At 58.7% G+C, this 24,273-nt stretch overlaps 1 protein-coding gene across 3 annotated transcripts in view; it reads left to right on the forward strand.

The window, feature by feature from the left end:
* The window catches only part of SGSM2 (small G protein signaling modulator 2), a 42,580-nt gene extending 19,031 nt beyond the window's left edge, over positions 1 to 23,549 (forward strand). For 2 of the 3 annotated variants that reach the window (XM_021928527.2, XM_021928529.2), the window contains 22 exons: positions 2,875 to 3,037; positions 3,346 to 3,507; positions 4,037 to 4,104; positions 4,203 to 4,348; positions 4,733 to 4,867; positions 5,350 to 5,474; positions 5,883 to 5,950; positions 6,183 to 6,343; positions 6,499 to 6,625; positions 8,550 to 8,684; positions 12,538 to 12,691; positions 13,466 to 13,530; positions 13,623 to 13,768; positions 14,233 to 14,361; positions 14,611 to 14,793; positions 17,067 to 17,453; positions 17,715 to 17,839; positions 18,325 to 18,407; positions 18,910 to 19,019; positions 19,858 to 19,954; positions 21,549 to 21,716; positions 21,945 to 23,549. In XM_021928527.2, the coding sequence (XP_021784219.2) occupies positions 2,875 to 3,037; positions 3,346 to 3,507; positions 4,037 to 4,104; positions 4,203 to 4,348; positions 4,733 to 4,867; positions 5,350 to 5,474; positions 5,883 to 5,950; positions 6,183 to 6,343; positions 6,499 to 6,625; positions 8,550 to 8,684; positions 12,538 to 12,691; positions 13,466 to 13,530; positions 13,623 to 13,768; positions 14,233 to 14,361; positions 14,611 to 14,793; positions 17,067 to 17,453; positions 17,715 to 17,839; positions 18,325 to 18,407; positions 18,910 to 19,019; positions 19,858 to 19,954; positions 21,549 to 21,716; positions 21,945 to 22,033 (3,026 nt within the window). In that variant the 3' untranslated portion in view covers positions 22,034 to 23,549. The remainder of the gene's footprint in view (positions 1 to 2,874; positions 3,038 to 3,345; positions 3,508 to 4,036; positions 4,105 to 4,202; positions 4,349 to 4,732; positions 4,868 to 5,349; positions 5,475 to 5,882; positions 5,951 to 6,182; positions 6,344 to 6,498; positions 6,626 to 8,549; positions 8,685 to 12,537; positions 12,692 to 13,465; positions 13,531 to 13,622; positions 13,769 to 14,232; positions 14,362 to 14,610; positions 14,794 to 17,066; positions 17,454 to 17,714; positions 17,840 to 18,324; positions 18,408 to 18,909; positions 19,020 to 19,857; positions 19,955 to 21,548; positions 21,717 to 21,944) is intronic. The other variant, XM_021928528.2, reaches the window with a different exon arrangement.
* Positions 23,550 to 24,273: the final 724 nt, after the last annotated feature.

The following is a 24,273-nucleotide window of genomic DNA, read 5'->3' on the forward strand; positions in this document are numbered from 1 at the left end:
TTACAAGTCATTAAGCTTGTATATCCCAGGGCCACACAAGTCATTCGCTTGTATATCCCAGGGCCACACAAGTCATTCGCTTGTATATCCTAGGTTACAAGTCATTCAGCATATCCCAAGGACCACAAGACCTCCAGGGACCGGGGAACAGATCATGGAGAGGAGCATGTGGACACTTAAGCCAGATTTCCCCATGTGGGCCGGGCGCGGTGGCTCACACCTGTCATCCCAGCACTTTGGGAAGCAGTAGGTGGATCCACCTGAGTGAGGTGAGACCAGCCAGGCCAACATGGCAAAACCCCGTCTCTACTAAAAATACAAAAATTAGCCGGGCGTGGTGGCGTGTGCCTGTAATCCCAGCTACTCCGGAGGCTGAGGCAGGAGAATCGCTTGAACCTGGGAGGTGGAGGTTGCAGTGAGCTAAGATGGCAACACTGCACTTCAGACTGGGTGACAGAGCGAGACTGTCTTAAAGCAAAACAAGATTTCGCCCGTGCCCCATACACAGGATAGGTGCGCATACATCTGTCAGGATGCACATGCGCGTAAATGTACGGACACACTGTGAAGGAAGGGCTGTGCTTAAAACAAAACCCTCCAAGGCCTGGGCAGTGAAGAGCTCCAGCAGGCAGCCCTCAGGAGGAGGAGGGAACTTGCCTGTTTCCCCAGCCCTGGAATGTTCTCGATGAGCTGGCTGCCCTCCAGATTGGCCCCCGGGGCTCTCTCTCCCTTCTTGACTTCAGTCCAAGAGAGAACCAAGCAAAACTCCTTCATAGGCAGGTGGTGGCTGCTGCTAGTCAGTAACTAAAACCAAAGGCGAAAAAACAGGTGAGAAGTCCTATTTTCAGTAATTATTTCCTAACTCCAGGTTTCATGTTCTAACAGTATTAGTCAAAATAAACTTGACGGGGGCCGGGCATGGTGGCTCAGGCTTGTAATCCCAGCACCTTGAGAGGCTGAGACAAGCAGATTGCTTGAGCCCAGGAGTTCAGGACCAGCCTGGGAAACAGGGCAAAATCCTGCCTCTACCAAAAAAAAAAAAAAAACAAAAATGTAAAAAGTTAGCTGGGCATGGTGGTGCGTGCCTATAGTCCCAGCTACCTGGGAGGCTGAGGTGGGAGAATCACCTGTACCACAGAGGTCGCGGCTGGTATGAGCTGAGATTGCACCATTGCACTCCAGCCTGGGCATCAGAGTGGGTCCCTGTCTTAAAAAACAAACAAACAAACAAAAAACTTGATGGCCCTCAATTTCCCCGTTTCTAAGAGGAGCATCTCCACCCACTTGTGGGGCAGCCTTGGATCCTCTCTCCAGCACATCCTCTTCCTCTCCCTGTCGGGGAGAGTCCTGCTAAAACCCAGCTCTTAGAGGCTAGCTGTGGAACTGTGTCTGAACAAACAGGGTGAGGAGTCAGGAACTGACCTAGACCCAGCGCCTCCTGAGAGCCAGACCTGGTGTCGGGAACCTCACATCCTCCGTCTCATGTAACGTCTCACACTAGCCCTAAGAAGTCTTCCCATTTCACAGAGGATAAAACTGAGTCTCATAGCAAGTGACCGTGCCAAGCTCAGACCTCGTTCTGTCTGACTCTGTCTCCAGCACACCGCTCACTGTTTTCAGTCTGTGTGAAAAAACCACCTCCTTCTCCCTGCAATGTCCCTGCCCCCAACCAGACACACCTGGATGTGGTGAAAGGGGCTTGGGGCCAAGGTTTGAAGTCCTGGGTCCTCGCCCTGGTGGCTCTGCCACTATGTGACTGTGATCGAGTTTCTTCCCCTCTTTGGGCCTTTCCCTCCTCACCTGTAAAACAGTTAACTTGGCCCGGCCGGGCGCTGTGGCTCACGCCCGTAATCCCAACACTTTGGGAGGCCAAGGCGGGTGGATCACGAGGTCAGGAGATCGAGACCAGCCTGCCCAACATGGTGAAACCCCGACTCTACTAAAAATACAAAAATTAGCTGGGCGTGGTGGCGGGCGCGGTGGCGGGTGCCTGTAGTCCCAGCTACTCGGGAGGCTGAGGCGGGAGAATGGTGTGAACCCGGGAAGTGGAGGTTGCAGTGAGCCGAGATCGCGCCACTGCACTCCAGCCTGGACGACAGAGCAAGACTCCGTCTCAAAAAAAAAAAAAAAAAACAGTTAGTTTGGCCCAATCATGTAGAAGCCCCTCTGCGCCACATATACACACACTCCTATTTTTAGAGTCTATCTGGGCCCAGGGCAGCTCCCGCCATCTCCCACCAAGCCCTTCTTTTCTTCCTGCAGGGTCTGTCTGTGGAAAGTCCAGACAGAGACTAAGCCTAACCCTAAACCGTGAATGGATGGAGGGAAGCCCTCCTAGCATGGCAAAGAGAAATCTCTCTCTCTCAGCTGCCGGGCTCCTCAGTCCAGCGGCCACTGTCGGGTCCGAGCTCTGCAGTGACTTCATCAATATTTTAGCTCCTGCAGAGCCCTGTTTCTTAGCAACCGCATCTTCCGTGCCCTCCAGAAAGGCTCCCGAGTCGGGTGCCCCTCACAGCCCCGTCCTGTGGGTGCCGTGCTCTGCTGTCGGGGTTGGAGCCGCTCACGCCACCCTGAGCGGGAGCTTTGGTCCTCATGACCCCCAGGGGTGAGGCTGCATACGGGAGGCGTGTGCATACCAGGCGAGGGAGAGGGACAGCTTGGCATGTCAAAGCTCTTCGCCCCTGGGCAGGAGCCGAGGGACCGGGAGGGGAATTTTGGAAGGAAGCCAGGGTATCTTCCTGGCCTGCCCTTGGTTCTAATATGGGTCAGGGCTTGCCTTTACCCCTTGCCTCCCCACAGGTATGGGGAAGAGGAGCTTTTCTCCCCGTTCCCCCGTCCTTCCCAGGCTCAGATGCTGTTTCCTTTGTGGCCTAGGTGCGGTGGAGGCTTGCCTCTTGCATCAGCTGAGACGCCGTGCCGCCGGCTTCCTGCGCAGTGACAAGATGGCAGCCCTGTTCACCAAGGTGGGGAAGACGTGCCCAGTGGCAGGGGAGATTTGCCACAAGGTACAGGAGCTGCAGCAACAAGCAGAGGGCAGGTGAGCCCTGGGCCAGCCCCTTCTTCCCTCCTTTCAGCTCTTCCCACTTGGCAATTGCTACTTCCTAGGACGGCCCATTGGAAAGTTGGCATCCTGGGCCTGTTCCTTGCAGGGCCTCTGGGTGAGGGATCAGCCTGAGGGTGGGGATTGGCTCTTTGTGGGTACAAGGCTCTGTACCCCTCCTTCAACTCCCAACCCCAGTCAGTTCTCTGCTCCCGTCTTGGGGCACCAAGCCCCACTCCCGATGCCAGCATTCTGGGGTTTACCCCTAGACCACTGTACTCCTGGAGCCCTCCCCGCCTTTGCAGGAAACCCTCAGGGGCCAGCCAGGAGGCGCTGCGGAGACAGGGCTCAGCCAGCGGGAAGGCTTCGGCCCTCAGCCCTCAGGCCTTAAAACACATATGGGTGCGCACGGCGCTCATCGACAGAGTTCTGGACAAGGTTGTGCAGTACCTGGCGGAAAACTGCAGGTGACTCTGCCCCGTCCCCCAAGTGGCTGCCCTGTCCCCCAAGTGACTGCCCCGTCCCTAAGTGGCTGCCCTGTCCCCCAAGTGACTGCCCCGTCCCCTAAGTGGCTGCCCCATCCCCCAAGTGGCTGCCCCATCCCCCAAGTGGCTGCCCCATCCCCCAAGTGGCTGCCCTGTCCCCCAAGTGGCTACCCCGTCCCACAAGTGGCTGCCCTGTCCCCCAAGTGGCTGCCCTGTTCCCCAAGCAGCCCCTCCTTTGACCCGTCTCCCAACAGTCCCTCAGCCCCAGCCCTCAGGATACTTGCCTGTGTGACAGCCTGTAGGCAGCCCTCCATCTCCCCATCCCCTCCACTGCCCTCAGGGCATTGGCTATGCCAGGCACCTCCCGAAGCCCAGTCCCTGCGGACTCACTGTTGCTTGGTGACTGATCTGAATCTGGTCTTTGTGGGGACGTCCCTACCTGGTGAGCCTGACTGCCCTGGAACGAGTCCTGGAGCCTCGGCAGTCACACTGTCTGTCTGTCTCCTGGCAGCAAGTACTACGAGAAGGAGGCGTTGCTGGCAGACCCCGTGTTCGGCCCGATCCTGGCCTCTCTTCTAGGTGAGCCTGAGAGCACAGGGGCCTGTGCCAGGCCCACGGTGGGTACGGGGCAGGTGCTGAGGGAGCATCGTCTGAGCTGGCTGTCTCTGTCTCCACAGTGGGACCCTGTGCCTTGGAATACACTAAGCTCAAGACAGCTGATCACTACTGGACTGACCCCTCTGCTGATGAGCTGGTCCAGAGGCACCGCATCCGGGGTCCGCCTGCTCGCCAGGACTCCCCTGCAAAGCGCCCAGCCCTGGGGGTAGGTGCCCCTCCCCACCCCTCGGGTTCATCTGGGCCATGCCCGTGGGCCTGTAGGGACGGGAAACCGGCCTCTCTACAGGACAGGCCTTAGAGATGCCCCAAGATGGTGGCCACCGGAGAAGAGCCTTCTCCACACAAATTTATTTTATTAATTTTATTCTGTTCATAAAATTAATAAAGTTTTATTCTGTTAATAAAACTTAACAGAAATGCCAGGAGCCCATGCTGGCCCGGGCTGGAGAGCAGAGGGTGGCTGGGAATAAACCAGGGGCAGGAAGGACCCTGGGGTCAGCTGGAGAGGGTCAGCATGGAAGCCTGAGGGTTCTCAAGCCCTGAGACCAGTTTCCCAAGACCGGAGGCTGAGCCCTGACCTTCCACACAGATCCGGAAGCGGCACTCCAGCGGCAGCGCGTCGGAGGACAGGCTGGCTGCCTGTGCCCGCGAGTGTGTGGAGTCCCTGCACCAGAACTCACGGACGCGGCTGCTCTATGGCAAGAACCACGTGCTGGTGCAGCCGGTAGGAAAGCTTCATCCTGCCACCCCTCCCCGCAGGTCCCAGAACCAGACGACTGAAAGCCTCTAGCCATGGCCGTTCCTTTCCTGAGGAGCTTGACGAGAGAGAGCGGGGGAGAACGGCCCCAGCTTCCCAGCTCCCTGTTTCACACGCCTCACGCCCAGCCTTGAGTGGGCAGGGGCAGCAATGGCAGTCAGCAGGCGAGGGGAGTCCACAGCGTGGGTACGGCTGGCCTGGAATGGACCTGGCATCCAGGAGGCTGGCAGGAGAGAGCCAGTGGCACCAGGCTGACCAGGGAAAGGACATGCCCAGAGCTGCTGCCTGGGTCCTGTTTTCTCGTGCTGCTGCCCAGCCCCTAGTCCAGGACCCCATGACTAGCCCAGCTTTGCTTCCCCTCCTCCCAGTGGGAGCTCATTTTTCACAGGCCATCCCTGAGAGCCTCTCAGCCCTTCATCGTCTCTGTCTTCCGGTGTCTCCCACTGTAGAAGGAGGACATGGAGGCGGTCCCTGGCTACCTGTCCCTGCACCAGTCTGCAGAGAGCCTGACTCTGAAGTGGACCCCCAACCAGCTCATGAACGGGACTCTGGGGGACTCCGAGCTGGAAAAGAGGTGGGGGCTTTGGGACTCGCTCCCAGGAGCCAGGGCAGGGAGTGGGGTTGACCTCAGGCAGGGGGATGGAGAAACGCTACTTGCTCCAGGAGGCCAACCTCACTCTTTATCTGGATGCCAAGAATAGCAGGGAGCGGCTGCCCGGAGTGGTTCCCAAGCTCTCTAGGACGGAGCCAAGCCTGGCCACGAAGAGGTTTGTCTGAGCCAAGCTCTCAGCGGCTGAGACCGACAGCTGTCCGTGTGCTGAGCGGGCAGCACGGATCTCGGGTCATGGCTGGCTGTGTGCACTTCTTGGCTGTGGTCATCCTATCTTCAGGGGAGTTTCATGGGGTGGTAGGACCAGGAGACGGAAGGAAGGAAGGATGGCAGGTCTTTGGACACGGTGACAGCAGTCTGGTTCCTTTCTAGCGTTTACTGGGACTATGCCCTGGTGGTGCCCTTCAGCCAGGTGGTGTGCATCCACTGCCACCAGCAAAGTAAGCCCGCCTTGTCCTCGCTCGGGTGGGAAGGGGGAGGTTGCCTTCTGCCAGCCGCGCTCTGTGCATGGGGCCTGTGAGACTCCTCGTCCTCCCCCCATCCCTGTTAATGGGGCTCCCAGGCCATGCTGTGGCCTGGCCATCTGCCTCCTACCCAGCTTGGGGGCGCTGGCCGGCAGGCTGTGAGAGCCGACGAGAGGGCCTCAGCCCCACTCTCCGCATTTACCCCCAGAGAGCGGCGGCACGCTCGTGCTGGTGAGCCAGGATGGCATCCAGAGGCCGCCGCTGCATTTCCCGCAGGGAGGACACCTGCTGTCCTTTCTGTCCTGTCTGGAGAATGGGCTGCTGCCTCGGGGACAGCTGGAGCCTCCGCTGTGGACCCAGCAGGGGAAGGTGACTTGGGTGGGAGGCTTTGGGGGAAGGGCTGTGTGGGGGTTCTCTGCCCGCCTTCCCTCCTTCCCCACGTGGAGTTCTCGGGAGCAGCCTTGTGTGGAATCCTGGATGAGACTCTACCCTAGACAGCCCGACCGCCCACCCTCCTTCCACAGGGCAAGGTGTTTCCCAAGCTACGGAAACGCAGCAGCATACGCTCCGTGGATATGGAGGAGATGGGCGCGGGGCGGGCCACCGACTATGTGTTCCGGATCATCTACCCCGGCCACAGGCATGAGCACAGTGAGTGTCCCGAGCTTCACCCCTGGGGAGGAGAGGAAGATGCTCGGGGAGGCAGGGAGCGCAGCGTCACCCAGGAGGGCAGCAGGCAGGGCCCACCGACCAGGCCAGGTTAACACCGGAGGCTCATCGCCTAGCCTCTCAGCTGGACCTTGTACCCACAGATACTGCCTTTGAAAAGGTGTGTCTCTTCTACCTAGCTCCCTCCCCACTTCTCCACCCCAGGACTCTCGGCTCGGCAGACCTAGGCGGCACTACACAAGACTCTTAGTTATCCTTTTGGACCCTGTCCAGAGGTAAAATATGTGGAGAAACTAGAAGTAGAAGGTGGGGAACCCTCCATTGCTCTTCACCTGCTCCCCGACCCCCAGAAGACAGCCTGGGTATGGGACCAGCACTTCTTCTTTTTTTTTTTTTTTTTTTTTTTTCCGAAACAGAGTCTCACTCTGTTGCCCAAGCTGGAGTGCAATGGCGCGATCTCAGCTCACTGCAATCTCTGCCTCCCGGGTTCAAGCAATCCTCATACCTCAGCCTTCCGAGTAGCTGGGATTATAGGTGCCTGCCACCACACCCGGCTAATTTTTGTATTTTTAGTAGAGACGGGGTTTCACCATATTGGCCAGGCTGGTCTCGAACTCCTGACCTTGTGATCCACCCGCCTCAGCCTCCCAAAGTGCTGGGATTACAGGCGTGAGCCACTGCGCCCAGCCTGGCGCTTCTTTTTGGATGGTGAAAATTGTCCACTGACTCCCCTAGAGCCAGAGCCCTCCTCAAACCAACTACTGATGAGCGTTAGCTGAAGTAGCAGGTTGCATCAGAGACAAACTGGGGGCTGCCTGGGGACTTTAGGGACTGGCAGGTAGAAAAGTGGCTTGGGCCGTGTGCGTCCTGCCCCACCCTGGACACACACCCCTGGGCCCAAGGGGGTCCGTCTGTCTTTGTGCATATACCAACACCAAAGTTCCCTTTCTGGTCAGAGTGCTGCTGCTACCCCTAGGTTTCCGTGGGCCAGACCTGCTTTTCTTACAGATAAGGTTGCGGAGTTTGGCAGCCCAGAGCGTTTATTGCCAATAAGAACACCCGCTCCCTACATTTCCTAACTTGTGCCCAAAGGTTGTCAACAAGTTGTCTCTGTAGTAGGGACCAGACTGCCCAAACTGCACGCTCAGCCGCAGCACAGACAGCTCCTCCAGGCTCAGAGGGCACACAGCACGGCATGTCCCCGCTCCCAGATGTCCCTGACAAGGAGACACATCTTTGGCCGGAATGTGTCTCCACGCTCGGTGCTTGATCTCAGGCTGTTGCTTGGTTTAGCTTCTCCAGTCTCTGCCTCCCCTCTTCGATCTTTGCCATTTCCCAGTCCTGGTCACTTCACTTCAAGGACCGTCTCCCCAAGGGCAAGCCAGGGCACCAAGAGGCTGAAACTCCACCAGGCGACGCCAGCTCCTTGAGGACAGCTCTGGGGACACCCTTTCCTTTTGCTGGGAGGGAAGAAAGTGGAATTTATAGTCTGAAAAGGGGGATTTGGAGTAATCTTCAGATTTGGTCCAGCCTGAGAGGAGCTGGAGAATGATCAGGACCCATCTGCCAGCCGCCATGCCCAGCCTGTGCGAGGGCCGATGGCCTCCTGGGCTGCCAGCCCGTTCCAAACAGTCCCGGTCGTCTCACATCCCCCCACCTCCGTTCTCTCTCTTCTGTTCTTCCTAGAGAGGCTGCCTCCGAAGAGTGAGGCTCTGCAGCTGCCCCAGCCCCTCACCTCCTTCCACACTGTCCCAGGAAAATCATCCAAAGAGCTTTCTGGTCCCCTCCCTTCCCCTCTTTTGTGCCCTGCAGAATCACGATGACCCCAGCCTCCATTCCACTCCCCTTAAGGAGGGAGGGGATGAGGGTCCTCATGCCTCTGCCTCTTGCTGTTCTCTTTGAGCAGTCACTATTAACTACCACCACCTAGCGGCCAGCCGCGCGGCCTCGGTGGACGATGATGAGGAAGAGGAGGATAAACTGCACGCAATGCTCTCAATGATCTGCTCGCGGAACCTCACAGCTCCCAATCCGATGAAAGGTTTTTATCCCTCCCTCTCCCTGACCCACCTCATCCCCACCCTCCCTCCCGGGCCCACCTGCCACCCACCACAGGGGCGCGAACGGCAGTGTTGGCATTAGGGGACTTGCACCTAGGGCAGTTCCCTTCCATCAGGGGGCAGATCAGGGAGGGCAGAAGGAGGCCAGACAGGTGCTGGCAAGTAAAGGGGCTGGCCCAGGGCAGGCGGCTCCAGGCTGCGAGGAGGGCACTTTGTGCCTGAGAAGGAAGAGGATTTGCTAATAAGAAGGTCTGATTATCTGATTGCCTCCTGGGCACCCTGAATGGCTCTCTGAGCCCATTCCTGCTCCAGGGGTCAGGCTGGCAAATTCCCAGTCTTTCTGCTGATTGGGAAGACCAGCCTCTGGGCCTGGTGCTTCTGACTCCTGACTTAACAGAAATAGGACGGAGGTACCGGGTCCTTCCTGGGGCAGGGGCAGCAGCTTTGGGTCAGGCAAGGGGTTGAGGGCTGCCATGGGAAGGGCCCCAGGGCTCAGTTTTCCCCGGAGGCCTGAGGGCCCCAGCAGGCAGGGCCTGGTGCTTTGGCATGAAATCTAGAAATAGCTGCAGCATGGTGTCCAGGAAGGGGCCAGGCTCTGGGCCTGGCAACATGAGCTCCCGCCCCAGATATGCCCCTGGTTCCCTGTACGGGTTTGAGCAGGTTCCTCACTATCCCAGAGCTCCGTCTCTTCGCCTGTGCCAGGGATATAAGACAGCTGTGTTCCTGCCCTCATGAACCTCAGGGTCCATGAATGGAGAGGTCCCCTTTGTTGGAGGTGATAGCGTGGTACCCTCAGCCTCTCAGGGTTCCTCTGCCTACCACCCATCTTTCCTAGCACAGAGCTGGCTTGGTAGAGAGGGAGCCCTACTCTTTCCAGCAAGCAATCAGCCAGGCGACCTATGAGGACTGGGCTGGGTGCTCCAGGAAGGGGTGGGTAGGAAGAGGCTGAGGCCAGTTCTCCCAGAGACGAGGGGAGCTTCCCCATCCCCACCCATTCCCAGCTACACAACCAGTTGCTTCTCCCTTTCCCCGCCCCTGCAGAGGATGCCCTCAATATGTCACACTCCCCTTAGGCTTCCACAAAGTTCTGCCGGGAAGCCCAGTTCCTTAGCCGGCCACTAAGCCAGTAATAGTCCCCGGGCAGGCAGGGCGGCCTGGTCTGTGTTAGAACACACCCAGCACACCCTCCGCACACGCTGCCAGCTGCCCTCCTACTGCCAGGCGCCTGCCCTCATGCCCACCCTCCCTCCCAGCCCTTCCAATATGAGCCTGTAGGCCAGACCTAGGTGGGAACATCCCGCTTCTGATGTTTATTGCCTGCACACACCCCTGCCATCTGGTTCCTTGCAAACCTGGACTTGGGGCTGTTGCCTGTTTACAGTGGACTGACTGAGCAGTGTGGGAAGGTTGAGCTCTGAGGGCACCCACAGAGCTACTTCTTCCCCCACGAACTGGTAGTCAGGCTAGAGACTGGAGGGTCCTAGCAGAGCCCTTGACAGACTCGGTGATCGAAAGCCTATCCCTGCCAATCTCAGGGCTGAGGCCTCCGGGATCAGAGAAACTTCCAGGCCCACTTCCAGGGGCCCAGAGGCCTCAGGGCTCATCTGTGTATCCTCTCAAGAACTCAGGGGTTAGGCCAACCCAGTGTGGAACTTCTGGGCCCCTAATACTTGGGAAAGGAGAGGAGGCGTAAGAGCAGAATCAGCAGGCGGTTGGGGAGAGGGCTGGGGAATGGGGGCCCCCCACCTGCACTCCAGTCCATAATGACAACACTGTTGAGTCCGTTCTGCCAGCTGTTGCTTTTCAGGCCTGCAACATGCTTGACTTGTGCATGTGAATCAGTGGCGGGGTGTCCAGATTTCCTCTCCCTCCCTCTTCCTCTCCCCTTCCTTTTCCTGCTGCCTCCCCACAGAGCAGAGATGCTATTCACTCTAATTCTGCTCCAGGCCACGCACCTTTCACTCGGAGTCTTAGGGGCTGTGGGGTTCGCCACACTGTTTTCACGCTTTACACTTTCCTCATGCTCAGAGGAGAGGGTCAGAGTCAAAGCCGACCCAGCAGACCCCCCCGTCCGGCCTGCGCCCTCACTCAGTCACGCCATAGCCCCAGCTGTCTGCACTGGGCTCGTTCAGAGACAGTGTTCGAATGTGGCTGGTTCAGCTCCTTCCTGGAGGATTAAGGTGAAGAGCATTGACCCAGGAGACATGCCTTGGCTGGGCCTCCTTTCTGGGCATGAGCTTGGTTCCCTTTGCCCACCCCCGCCCTCACCCCTGTTGCCCTCCCTGCCTGCCCGCCTGTTGCCTGCTGCCTGCCTGGCTGGGCCTCTTCCCACCCCGGCTCCTCCCGGGACTGTCCTCTTCTCTCCTTCCTGCTGCAGGGGCCTGAGCTGGGCTCCTGCCCTACTGCGCCTGTGCCCTCTCCTTCTTCCCAGAGTCTCAGGCATGGCTTGCAACGCCCTCACTCCCAGAGCCGCAGCCCCTCCTCACCACGTGTGCTCCCTTAATTTGCCTCCTGGTGGAGCTGAAGTGCCAGATATCTGCAAACCTCACGGCTGTGGGTCTGGGAAGAGAGCCCCGGCCAAGGCAGGGCAACCGCTGAGGGAACTGGAAGGGGCTCAGCTCAGCCCTCCCCACCAAGGCACACCCAGAGCTGGAGTCCAGCTCCCACCAAAGCCAGGCCCACGCCTGCAGCAGGCCACGGTGGGCCCCGGCCCAGGCTGAGCCAGCCAAGCAAACCGCTGCCCACAGGACCCCCTCAGCACACACGGCTCTCCGTCCCTGTTCTTCCGAACTCCTCTCTACTCTCCCTCCTGGCATCACCCCCAGTGCTTCCACTTCCTCTCTCACTTTGCTTCATCTCTGTGGCTCACTGGACCTGCCAGAGTCCCCCTTAAGCAGTGCCCTGCCCCACTTGGACCCTGGGAGCCCTCAAGGGTCTTGAGTTCTGATTCAGACCACCTGGGCTGGCCGAGCAGGCCCTGTCTGCTGGCAGCATAGCTGTGTCCAAGGAGTCATCTTCTGAGGCTGCAACTGGGCCTGTTCTTCTCTGTCACATTGGATGGTGGGCCTCTGTGCCCCCCACCACCCCCATCCCCGCCTCTGTGCCCAGCCACCACCCCCACTCCCTCAGTGGCCTCGTAGCCCTGGGACCTGTGGCTTCCATCCAACTCGCTGGTGTTTTCGGGAGGCCACCATGCTAATAAGAGCTCTCAGGCTAGGCAGGGATGCAGTAGAACTCAGAAAGGGCCCGTGGGAGCTGGCAGCAGGGGTGCCTGGCCTGGGCACGGGGCACTGCTCATCCATAGCCACTGGCCACCAGATCTAGACTCCCCTAGAAGAGTCAGGCCTACAGGCAGGTGACTGAGATTCCTCAGGGGCTTTGAACAGTGGGGACTCCCTGGACACCTTGAGCATCTCAGAGTTTGCCAAGAGGACCAAGCTGAATCCTTGCGGGCTAAGCTGGCTGGTGGCACTTTGGGGAGCTCAGGTCTTGGTTCCTTCTCTCTCTTTCCCTTCCCTCTAGAAAAGCAAGGGCTTGCTGGCCGCAAGATAGAGCTATAGGCACGGTCACCCAAGACTCAGTCCAAGTGTTTTACCACACGCAGAACGACGCCTGGCTGCCCCTCTCCGGGCTTGCTGGAGGCTCGGAGGTGTCAGGCGCCCTCTCTCCTTACCGTTTCCATCTCTGGGCTCCGGACCAGGCAGTCCCCGCTCTGTGCTTTTCCACCCATGGGTGACTTGATTCTGCAGCTCTGGGCACAGAGGTGGGCATGCTGCAGGGTGCTGGGAGAGAAGGTTTCTCGGGCTCTGACCATGCCATCCTTCCTGCCCTCAGATGCTGGTGACATGATCGAGATGCAGGGCTTTGGGCCCAGCCTGCCAGCCTGGCACCTGGAGCCCCTGTGCAGTCAGGGATCCTCCTGCCTCTCCTGCTCCTCCAGCAGCTCGCCACATGCAACCCCCAGCCACTGTAGCTGCATCCCCGACCGGTGAGTGGGCAGCGCTCGGCTCCAGCTTCCCGTTAGCGTGTCCGGCCACGTGTGTGTCCATCTTTCCTTAAAGGCCGTGTCACTTGCACGACAGGGTGGCCTCTAGAGTGGGACAGACCTGGGTTCAGATTTCACTTTTGCTACCCACATGACTTGCAAGTTACGGAATTACCGTGAGCCTCTACATGTCTGAACCTCAGTTTCCTCATCTGTAAAATGGGGTGATGCTACTTGCTGCTTACGGTACTTGTGAGGACAGAAGGAGAGAACCCCAGCGAATGTCCAGAGTTGTGCCCGGCACATCATCGGCTCAGTCCCCATGAGCTCCCCTTCCCGATGTGCACACAGACCCTGCTGACAGGCCGTCCACCTGCGGACACTCAGCAGCCACCTGCCGTGTGCCAGGGCAGTGAGTGAATGGCTTTTATGGGAGGTGTTCTCTTTTACCTTTACTTCGTTTTTGTTTATTAATCTTGATGACCCTCCGGTGCCTGTCTCCATTTTTCACATGAGGAAACGAAGATTCACACAGGTGAAGTTCATTGACCAAGATCCCCAGGTGGTTGGGGGCCAGGCGGGGGCCCCACCGCAGCTCTATCCGGGGTGGCAGGCATGGGACAGGGCGCCCATTGACGGCTGCTGGGCTGTGGCTCCTCCTCCTTGCACCCTCCCCAGTGCCCTACCTGCCCCCCAGGACAGAACCTCCTCCCTTCTCTCTCTCCTCCCATCAGAGGGGCCGCAGCCCCTCCCCGCTGAGCCGGGTTGTTCCCACAGGTTGCCGCTCAGGCTGCTGTGTGAGAGCATGAAGAGGCAGATCATGTCCCGGGCCTTCTACGGCTGTGAGTGTGGGGCGTGCCAGGCTGTGGTGGGCTGGGGGCGGGTGGCCCTGGGTCGGTCCCAGCCCCCTGCTGCCCACTGCTGCCCACTGCAGGGCTGGCACACTGCCGCCACCTGTCCACGGTGCGGACCCATCTGTCAGCGCTGGTGCACCATAGCATTATTCCACCTGACCGGCCCCCGGGGGCCTCCGCAGGCCTCACCAAGGACACGTGGAGCAAGTATCAGAAGGACAAAAAGGTGCTAACCCTGGGGTTCCAGGGCCACAGGTCGAGGGGCTGGGGCGGGCAGGAGTGAGGGCTTCAGGGTAAAATGTGGCAGTGGGCGCGGTTGACAGGCCAGGGCCGATGCCACGGAGTGACCGGGGTCCTGGCAGAATCTCTTGCATCTGGGCATGGGGCTGACACGGGAAGGGGGCTAGACTGGGAAGCTGTCCTGCGTCCACATCGCCCTGTGATCCTGGATAAAGCTCGGCCTCTCTCCGGGCGCCACGTCCTGCCCCATAAGAAAGGAGAGCAGAACGAGATCTCATCCCGCTGTGAGCCGGGGCACGGGAGGATGTGGCCACCCCAAAGCAGGCTTTGCCTGAGCTTCAGCAGTCGCTAGAGGCCTCGGCCCAGCCCGTTCTCTGTGGGATGGGGCTCCCCGAGCTGGGCCACAGTGACTGTGGAGGCCGCACGGTCTTGACTCCCCGGGTCCCTCAGAACTACGAAGAGCTGGAGCTGCTGCGGCAAGTTTACTACGGAGGCATAGAGCACGAGCTCCGCAAGGACGTCTGGCCCTTTCTGCTCGGCCACTACACGTTCGGCATGAGCAAGAAGGAGATGGAGCAGGTAAGAGGAGCCTGTTCCCATGGGGCTGGTGAGATGGGGAGCTGGGCCAGGGGATGCCAGGGAGGGGACCTCGGAAGCCTCAGCCCCTTCCCAGCCAGAAAGAAGCACGGCAGGGCAGCTCGACCACCCTTACCCCGAGGCCCGTCTTGAGTCTGAGACTCGGGACCCAAGGTCCAGTGCAGGCCCAGCTCCTGAAGGGGCGGGCCTGGTGCACGCTCCCCTCATGGTCGTGGTGTGGTCTGAGTACAGGTGGATGCAGTGGTGGCAGCGAGGTACCAGCAGGTGTTGGCAGAGTGGAAGGCCTGCGAGGTGGTGGTGAGGCAGCGGGAGCGGGAGGCCCACCCAGCCACACGCACCAAGTTCTCCTCGGGCAGCAGCATCGACAGCCACGTGCAGCGCCTCATCCACCGAGACTCCACCATCAGCAACGATGTGAGCCACACGGGGCCTGGAGGGTTGGGGATCTTGGGGGCCACCCGCGTTTTATGCACAGTGATCCTGGGCACCAGCCTGACCTCTGGGAACTGGCAGGGCCCTGCGAGAAAGGCCTAATGTGGCTGTGTCTCATTTTCTCCAACTGGAAATGGCTAACTGTGCCTCTACCATCTATTTCTCTGGGTATTGTAGGAATAAAGTGAGAGAGTGCATTGTGCTCAGTTTTAGCCAACTAGAGGGAAAGATGGACTTACTGGGATTTAGGGAAGCCCTCCTCCTTGTAGAAAGACCTCAAAGCTAGCAACAGGCAGTGCTGGGTTCTAGTCCCAGATCCACTACTGACAAGATTAATGTTTCTGGGCAAGAACTTCCCGTCTCTGGGTCTCAGTTTCCCCTCTCCACCCATATCCTCTGACTGTAGAGGCTTCCTGAGAGCTGTGGGCCTGAGAAAAGGGGAGCCCGTAGAGCAGCCCCATTGGTGTCGACTGGCGAGACCCTTCCTCCCATGTTGTTGCCTGTCGCTGCACAGGACTATGCCAAGCTCGCTCAGAGCACGAGAGAGTAGCTCTTTCCGGCATCACTCCTGCCTTTCCAACGGCAAGTTCTAAACTGTGACTGCCTGGCCCAACGAACACTGATAAGTTTCTTTTTTAAGGACACTTTCTTTTTTTTTTTTTTTTTTTTTGAGACGGAGTCTCGCTCTGTCGCCCGGGCTGGAGTGCAGTGGCTGGATCTCAGCTCACTGCAAGCTCCGCCTCCCGGGTTCACACCATTCTCCTGCCTCAGCCTCCCGAGTAGCTGGGACTACAGGCGCCCACCACCTCACCCAGCTAGTTTTTTGTATTTTTCAGTAGAGACGGGGTTTCCCCATGTTAGCCAGGATGGTCTCGATCTCCTGACCTCGTGATCCACCCGTCTCGGCCTCCCAAAGTGCTGGGATTACAGGCTTGAGCCACCGCGCCCGGCCAACTTTTTTCTTTAAAACTACCTCTTTATTGTGTATTCTTGTTACTTTACTAAATCCTTACTAACATTAACAGAAAATGCAAGTTGAAGGAAGTTAAATCTAACTGGCTGGGTGTGGTGGCTCATGCCTGTAATTCCAACGCTTTGGGAGGCAGAGGTTGGAGGACTGCTTGAGTTCAAGAGTTCAAGACCAGCCTGGGCAACATGTGAAACCCTGTCTTTACAACAAATGCAAAAATTAGCCGCATGTGTTAGGGTGCGCCTGTGGTCCCAGCTACTCGGGAGGCTGAGGTGGGTGGACCACTGGAGCCATGGAGGTTGAGGCTGCAGTGAGCCGTGCTCCCACCACTGCACTGCACTCTAGCCTGGGCTATGGAGTGAGACCCTGCCTCAGAAATAAAAAAAAAAGAAAGATAGAAATAGAACTAACAAGGCACATTCTCATTTCCCACGTGCTTTGTTCTTAATCCTCTATTCAGGAACACATTCTCCCTCTCTCTGGTTTTGTAAAAATCTTAGTCTGTGCCAGTGCCCGGCTGCTGAGCTCATGGACAGCAGTAGCCTTCCTCACTGGCATATCCGGTTGCCACAGAACTGTGGCCTTACCCAGCACTTCATGCTTCCTGCCCAAAGTAGAAACTGCTTTTACCGTCGCTTTCCCTACATGGTCAAAATAGAGAAAGAAAAATCCCAAAGAGTCTCGGTGCGTCTCTTCTCTTCCCCGTGCCTTGTCCACGGTGGTGGACTGTGTCTAGTCGGTAGAATGTTTGCTTTTCCTTCTTACGTCTCCCCTTGCCTGAGGGCTAATGGAGCTGACTAGGTACTTGTCACAGAATGCTCCTGTCTTGTCCTGCTGAACATTCAATACTGAAAATAAGGAAACACTTGTTTTTCCTAAAACCTTTAGCCTTCTCTCCACCCAGGGTGTCCTGGCAGCCACACCAAAACACTAAGGACGTCCTCCTGTTCTCATGACTTCAGGCGTTTCGAGCATGAGACTTAGTTCAAACTGGCCATTGAGCGTTCGGCCCTCTGGCTCCCTTTCTTCCCTTCAGTAGCCACAGGAAGACCTGGAGCTGTTTCTTCGAGCAGGGCCGAAGGCGGTGTCTTCATGTTTGGCCAGAGGCTGCTCTCCGTGGCCGGCTGGGTCGGAAGCTGGCTTGGTGCTCCGTGGCAGCGACGGTGTTGGGGGCTGTGGTGGGAGAGGGGGTGTGAAGAGTTTTGCATTCCAGCTCCCTTCTGGCCGAGGCGGCTGCGGGAAGGTGCTAGAGTGAAGGTGGAGCCGCCCTGTGTTCACCCACCAGGTGTTTATCTCTGTGGATGAACTGGAGCCCCCGGGGCCCCAGGACCCTGAAGATTCCAGACCAAAGCCTGAGCAGGAAGCAGGAGCCGGGACTCCGGGCACCGCCGCGGTGGAGCAGCAGCATTCCGTGGAGTTCGACTCCCCAGACTCAGGACTGCCCTCCTCCCGCAATTACTCCGTGGCCTCGGGCATCCAGTCAAGCCTAGATGAGGGGCAGAGCGTAGGCTTCGAAGAGGAGGACGGCGGCGGGGAGGAAGGCTCCAGTGGGCTCAGCCCTGCAGCTCACACTTTCTCGGAGCCCCAGGATCCCAGCCAGGAGAAGCCTCCTCAGGCCGGAGAACTGGAGGCGGGGGAGGAGCTTGCAGCTGTGTGTGCAGCTGCCTACACTGTGCGTACATGCCCCCCAGGCGCTGTTCCCAGCCGCCCAGAGGCCCTCCTGACATCCCAGAGCTGGGGAAGGGCTGGCGGGGTGGAAGGCGGGGTGCCCTGACTGCCCTGGAAGGGAGTTCTGAGCCCATTTCCCAGCATCCCCAGAGGACTCGCTCTGGTCTCAGGGTTCCCTGTTTTGCTGCATTTCTTGGGGCACATTCTGTCCCCAGCCTGGGAAGGGCTGCCCGGTCTCATGCCTGAGGGCCCTCCCCTCTTCCAGATAGAATTACTGGACACTGTGGCCTTAAACCTGCACCGCATAGACAAGGATGTGCAGAGATGTGACCGCAACTACTGGTACTTCACGCCCCCCAACCTGGAGAGGCTCAGAGACGTCATGTGCAGGTGCCTTGTGGGGCGGGGCTCAGGGTGGGAGGCGGGACCCTGCCCCCGCACTCTGGCTCCCGCCAGTTACTCTGAAACCTGAGGTCCGGAAGGTGCCCTGCTCCTCTCTCCTGCTCCTGAATCACACTTGGCTCCCCCTGCCTGGAGAGCTTCTTCCCTGCAACACCCCTTCCCCGCCCCTCTTCATTCTTAGAGGTCCACCGGACCTCCCCTTCAGCCGCTTCTTCAGGAAGCTGTCCCTCATCCCCGCCCCCGCGCCCACCTACCAAGCATGACGGCCTTGTCTCTCCCTAAGTCCTGAGTGCCTTGGGGGGGCCTGTGGGTTGTTCCCCATTGTCTCCCTGTGGGGGGTGCACAGTACATGGCTTAGGGTCAGGGAAAGGCTGACTTCCGGGCAGCAGGTGGCTCTGGAGGCCTTTTCCCCAGGGATCTGGAGGGAGGGAAGAATGGGGCACAGCCACAGTGACTCTGCCCCTACCTTTCAGCTACGTGTGGGAGCACCTGGACGTGGGCTATGTGCAGGGCATGTGCGATCTGCTGGCACCTCTCCTGGTCACCCTCGACAACGGTGAGGGATGGGGGATGAGCACCTCTCCCGGTCACCCTAGACAACAGTGAGGGATGGGGGGACGTGGGACTGGGCGCCTCTCCTGGTCACCCTCGACAACCGTGAGGGATGAGGGATGAGCACCTCTCCCGGTCACCCTAGACAACAGTGAGGGATGGGGGGATGTGGGACTGCGCACCTCTCCTGCTCACCCTCTACAACGGTGAGGGATGGGGGACGTGGGACTGGGCGCCTCTCCTGGTCACCCTCGACAACGGTGAGGGATGGGGGACGTGGGACTGGGCGCCTCTCCTGGTCACCCTCGACAACGGTGACGGATGGGAGACATGGGACTGGTCGCCTCTCCTGGTCACCCTCGACAACGGCCAGGGATGGGACGTGGGACTAGGCTGCAGAAGCTGGAGAAAGGACGAGAGGCTGGCCAGGTTTGGAAGAGCAGGAATGGGAGCCAGCCCTGTCCCGAGTGTCCTGCCCTGCCAGCTTTACCCCGGTCTCCCCTCAGATCAGCTGGCCTACAGCTGCTTCAGCCACCTCATGAAGAGGATGAGCCAGAACTTCCCCAACGGGGGTGCCATGGACACCCACTTTGCCAACATGCGCTCCCTCATCCAGGTGAGGCCGGTTGCCACCCACGGGCACGGGAGCAGGCAGAGCCGGGCTTGTCCATCGTCCACAGGAAGGCTAGAGAGCTTTCCAAAAACATACTTGACATAGAAACTTAATTTCTTTCATTTTAAAAGACATAGTTTTGGCCAGGCAAGGCTGCTCAGGCCTGTCATCCCAGCACTTTGGGAGGCTGAGGCGGGCGAATGACAAAGTCAGGAGTTCGAAACCAGCCTGGTCAACATCATGAAACCCCATCTCCACTAAAAATACAAAAATTAGCCAGGCGTTGGGGGGTGCCTGTAGTCCCAGCTACTCAGGAGGCTGAGGCAGGAGAATCGCTCGAACCCGGGAGGCGGAGCTTGCAGTGAGCCAAGGTCGCGCCACTGCACTCCAGCCTGGGAGACAGAGCGAGACTCCATCTCAAAAAAAAAAACAAAAAACAGAGAACCATGGTCTCAGTGTTAGAACTTGAGGAGGAGTGTGTGTGAATGCTCGTGCCCATGAAAGCTCTGGCGAACAGTAGGGGTTGCTGATGACATCAGCTACCCAGAAAATCGTATAACCCTAAAAATAAAGCAGCCCTGAGAGACGGGTGATGGGAGGGGTAGCAGGGAGCAACCCAGCCTCCACAAGGAGATCCAAGGGGGAGGGAGTGAGTGCACCGCGGGGCACGGGGCAACAGACCCACTGCCAGGTCTGGGAATCACACCACGGGGCACGGGGCAACAGACAGACCCACTGCCAGGTCTCGGGATCGCGTGCATCCCTGGGCATGAGCGGAGGGTGAGTGGTGGCCAGAGAGGAAGCATCAGCTCAGGGCTCTCCCTTTTCCCACCTACATAAGATCCTGGACTCAGAGCTGTTTGAGCTGATGCATCAGAATGGAGACTACACCCACTTCTACTTCTGTTATCGCTGGTTCCTGCTGGATTTTAAGAGGGGTAAGAAGTGGGTTGGATCATGGGGCTGAGGTGGGGACAGTAAGAGATCCCTCTTCCCCAAAGCCAACAGTTCTCAATCCTAACCGGACCTTGGAACCAGCTGCGGAGCTTTAAAAAACTACCAGTACCCTGGGCCCCACCCAGCCCCAGACTTACTAATTGTGGCTGCCTGGGCCTGTGTGTTCTTAAATGCCCCCTGACCAGACACAGTGGCTTATGCCTGTAATCCCAGCACTTTGGGAAGTCAAGGTGAGAGGACTGCCTGAGCCCAGGAACTTGAGACCAGCCTGGGCAACATAGCCAGACCCTGTCTTTAACTTCTAAAATAGAAAGAAAAAATTTGGCTGGGTGCAGTGGCTCATACCTGTAATCCCAGCACTTTGGGAGGCCGAGGCAAGCAGATCACTTGAGGTCAGGGGTTCGAGGCCAGCCTGGCCAACATGGTGAAACTCCGTCTCTACTAAAAATACAAAAATCAGCCGGGCGTGGTGGCAGGTGCCTGTAGTGGAGGTGAGGTTACAGTGAGCTGAGATTGTGCCACTGCACTCCAGCCGGGGCAACAGAGCCAGACTGTCTCAAAAAAAAAAAAGAAAAAAGAAAAGAAAAAATTAAAAAGAAAACAAAATCTCCCAAAGTGCCGCCAGGGTTGACAATTACAACTCTCATAGGTCATGGTTTGGGGAACTTTTTTCTTTTTTTTTCTTTTTTTTTTTTTTTTTGAGACGGAGTCTTGCTCTGTAGCCCAGGCTGGAGCGCAGTGGCCGGATCTCGGCTCACTGCAAGCTCCGCCTCCTGGGTTTACACGATTCTCCTGCCTCAGCCTCCCTAGTAGCTTGGACTACAGGTGCCCGCCACCTCGCCCCGCTAGTTTTTTGTATTTTTTAGTAGAGACGGGGTTTCACCGTGTTAGCCAGGATGGTCTCGATCTCCAGACCTCGTGATCCGCCCGTCTCGGCCTCCCAAAGTGCTGGGATTACAGGCTTGAGCCACCGCGCCCGGCCGGGAAACTTTTTTCAAACCAAAGCATTCCTGAGCACCAAGATGGGAGGCCCGTGACGGAGCTGCCCGGCTGAAGTGCAGGCACAGAGTCTGCAGGAACTCAGTGTGCAGAAATTACCCAAGAAAAGGACGGGGCCTGGGTATGGGGTACAGAACCCCCATTCTTGAGCCAGGCTGTGTCATGGAGAGAATCCCAGGACTTTGGCTCCTGAAGCTCTGACTCCTCACCTGGCTCCATTTAGAGGCCCTATGAGCAGCCAGCCAGGCCAGCCAGTGTCAGCCCCAGCCTCAGCCCCAGCCCCAGCCTCAGCCCCAGCCCCAGCCCCAGCCCCAGCCTCAGCCCCAGCCCCAGCCTCAGCCCCAGCCTCAGCCCCAGCCCCAGCCCCAGCCCCAGCCTCAGCCCCAGCCCCAGCCCCAGCCCCAGCCTCAGCCTCAGCCCCAGCCTCAGCCCCAGCCTCAGCCCCAGCCCCAGCCTCAGCCCCAGCCTCAGCCCCAGCCCCAGCCTCAGCCTCAGCCCCAACCCCAGCCTCAGTCCCAGCCTTAGCCCCAGACATGCGGCTGGGACAGGTGAGCAGCAGCCGCTTACTATCCCCAGAACTGCTGTACGAGGATGTGTTTGCTGTGTGGGAGGTGATCTGGGCAGCCAGGCACATCTCGTCGGAGCACTTTGTCCTGTTCATCGCCCTGGCCCTGGTGGAGGTCTACCGAGAGGTCATCCGCGACAACAACATGGACTTCACTGACATCATCAAGTTTTTCAACGGTACGAGCTGCTCCAGCCATCCCGGCTGCCCCCAGCAGGGGTGTGGAGGCCCCCACCTCTGCCCTGCACACAGTTGGAGGATTCTCAGGAATTCTGGGGGCCCTTCCCCAAAGGCAGGGATGTCCAGAATCTAGCAGAGCAGATGGAAACAGAGCAAGGTAGTCAGCCACCTCCCAGCCTGCTGCCCTTTCTCTGGGCCTCCCTACAGCTGTCCATGTTTCCCCCCAGAACGCGCTGAGCATCACGATGCCCAGGAGATCCTGCGGCTCGCCCGGGACCTCGTCCACAAGGTGCAGCTGCTCATAGAGAACAAGTGAGCTGGGGCCAGGAGGCAGCAGCCGTGCAGAGCCTGGACCTCGGGCGCCTGGGCTCCGGCAGGGAGAGGTGCAAGGGAATCACCGCCCAGACCGCCCCAGCCACCAGCCGACCCCACCTCTGTTCCTAACAAAGTGACTGTGAGCCTGGGATCCGACTCCCGGCAGTGCTGACCCTGCAGGGCAAGCCAGGGGCCAGGATGCCCTCAGATCAGGGCCGGGATGGGAGCGGTCAGCCTCAAGGAGCAGCTGCCTTGGGGGACACACCTACTCTGCTCCTCTCTCAAACATCTGGGAATAGTCCCACTGCCACCTGCAGCCTCAGCCTGGACTGTGGCCCATGAGTGAACCTGGGGCCCCATAGGATTAACAGGGGCTACAGTGGCCTGGGCCCTACTTAGCTGGGGTGGCACAGGGCGAGAGGTTCTGTGCTGTGTCCCTTCTGAGGGTCCCTTTGCAGCCCCAGTATACTGTGTGTGCACCAGCCCCAGCTGGAGCCGCCAGAAATGCTGCCGGTTTAGGCATATGTCCTGGGTGCAGGAGGCCTGGGGCGCCTTCGGGCCGCTCCCCTGAGATTCTGGGGCAGTCAGACGATGTGGGCCCTGGGCGGGAGCAGCCCACCTCAGCAGCACTGCCACTGCCTTTGGCCACCTGAGGTGACCCCCAGGCCTCCCGGCCCTGTGCAGTGTACCTCTGTGTATCTGTACAGCCTCACTCCTGCCACCCCACCCTTGCGTTCTGCATTAGGTACTTCTCTGAAAACCACGTGTAAGTGACGCTCTTGCCAGTGGACGATCTGGAATGCGACCGGAGCACTTGCTCTGAGGAATCCCAGGGTGACTGTGTAGGGGAGCAATCTGGTCTCAGGGACAGGCCTCAGTTCTGGGGCAGCCCATTATCTGTCGCAGACATCTGCGGCGTCCCTGGGGCTGTGGAAGGCAGGGGATGCATGGGTGTCCCGTCTGTCCCTGGTGAGAAGCAAAGCTAGCTCTGCCTTCCCCACGCATCTCAGGACGCCAAGAGGCCTAGGAACCCAGAACCCCCCTGGAGGAGCTGTGTACACGGGGGTGCCCGGAAGGGCACAGCTCCTGCCCCCAGGCCTAGGCATGCTGCTTGCTTGGCCATCCCCACTTCCTCCTCCACCCCAACACATGCAGGCTAGGCCTTGGCCTGGGACCTGGAGGCCCTGCCTGGGGCTGGGGCCTGTCCACAGCCACCAAAGTCTGGCAGACTTTCTGCATTTGAGAAACATGATAAAGGGCCCCGCAGCCCTTCTGCACCCAGGACAGCCTGCCCAGCCCAGCCCTGCCCCCGGGCATTGCACAGCCTGTCTGGGGGCCAGACCGTCCCATTGTCCATCCTTGTTGTCCATGAGTCCTTGGCCTCCACCAAGCACGTGTGGCCATCGTGTGCCTGCCTTAGTAACTCCGTGGTTTTGTGAGGGGCAGAGTGTGTATGGTTTTTGCCTCAGAAACTATACTCTTCTGTGTAACAGACCAATAAACAGCATTTGTCAACACTGATGCCTCTGGGACTGGACACTGAGAGACCACATGCCTTCTTTAAGCTCCACAGTTGGCCAGCCCCAAAAGGCGAGGACAGCAAAAAGAACTAAAGTTTCCGAGAGAGAGGTACCCCAGCCGCCAGTCTGGAGGGTGTGGGCTGGTCAGGAAGTCAGGGTGATTTGATAGCCAAACCTCAAGTACTCAGCACCCTTCAGGGGACCTCACCGCAGAGTCATGGCCCCATCTCACGATGACCAGTGGCCCCTCTAGCCTGTGGATGAGAGAAGGTCCCTGTCCCATCCCTACCCCCTGCCTGCCCTCCTGACCAGGCTGCAACGAGAAGCTGGAGCTTGACTACGCCACTGCAGCCGGTGGTGACGGAGCTGCCCTGTGGCTCTCACCCCCTGAGCACTGTCTGAGAGGCCTGAGGGGAGTGTCAGGAGGAGTCAGACCCTGCTGAGCTATGGACAGGCCCAGCTGTAACAGGTCTCCACCTCTCTTCCTGCCCTTCCCCAACCGGAGTGCTACTGGTCCCATCGTCGATGGCTCCAGGGAGAAGACACCAGTCACCCAACATGTTTTCTGTTCTAGAGGACACTGGCTTCCTAGACATTAGGGTGTGTTGTCCACTCACTGAAAGCTAAAGACCCCCCAGCCCATGGTCCTAGCAGGCTGAACCCATCTTTATTTTTTATATATATATGTATGTGTATATATATAGAGAGAGACAGACAGACA

Source organism: Papio anubis, chromosome 17, assembly GCF_008728515.1.
Source record: "Papio anubis isolate 15944 chromosome 17, Panubis1.0, whole genome shotgun sequence".
NCBI classification, from domain to species: Eukaryota; Metazoa; Chordata; class Mammalia; order Primates; family Cercopithecidae; genus Papio; species Papio anubis.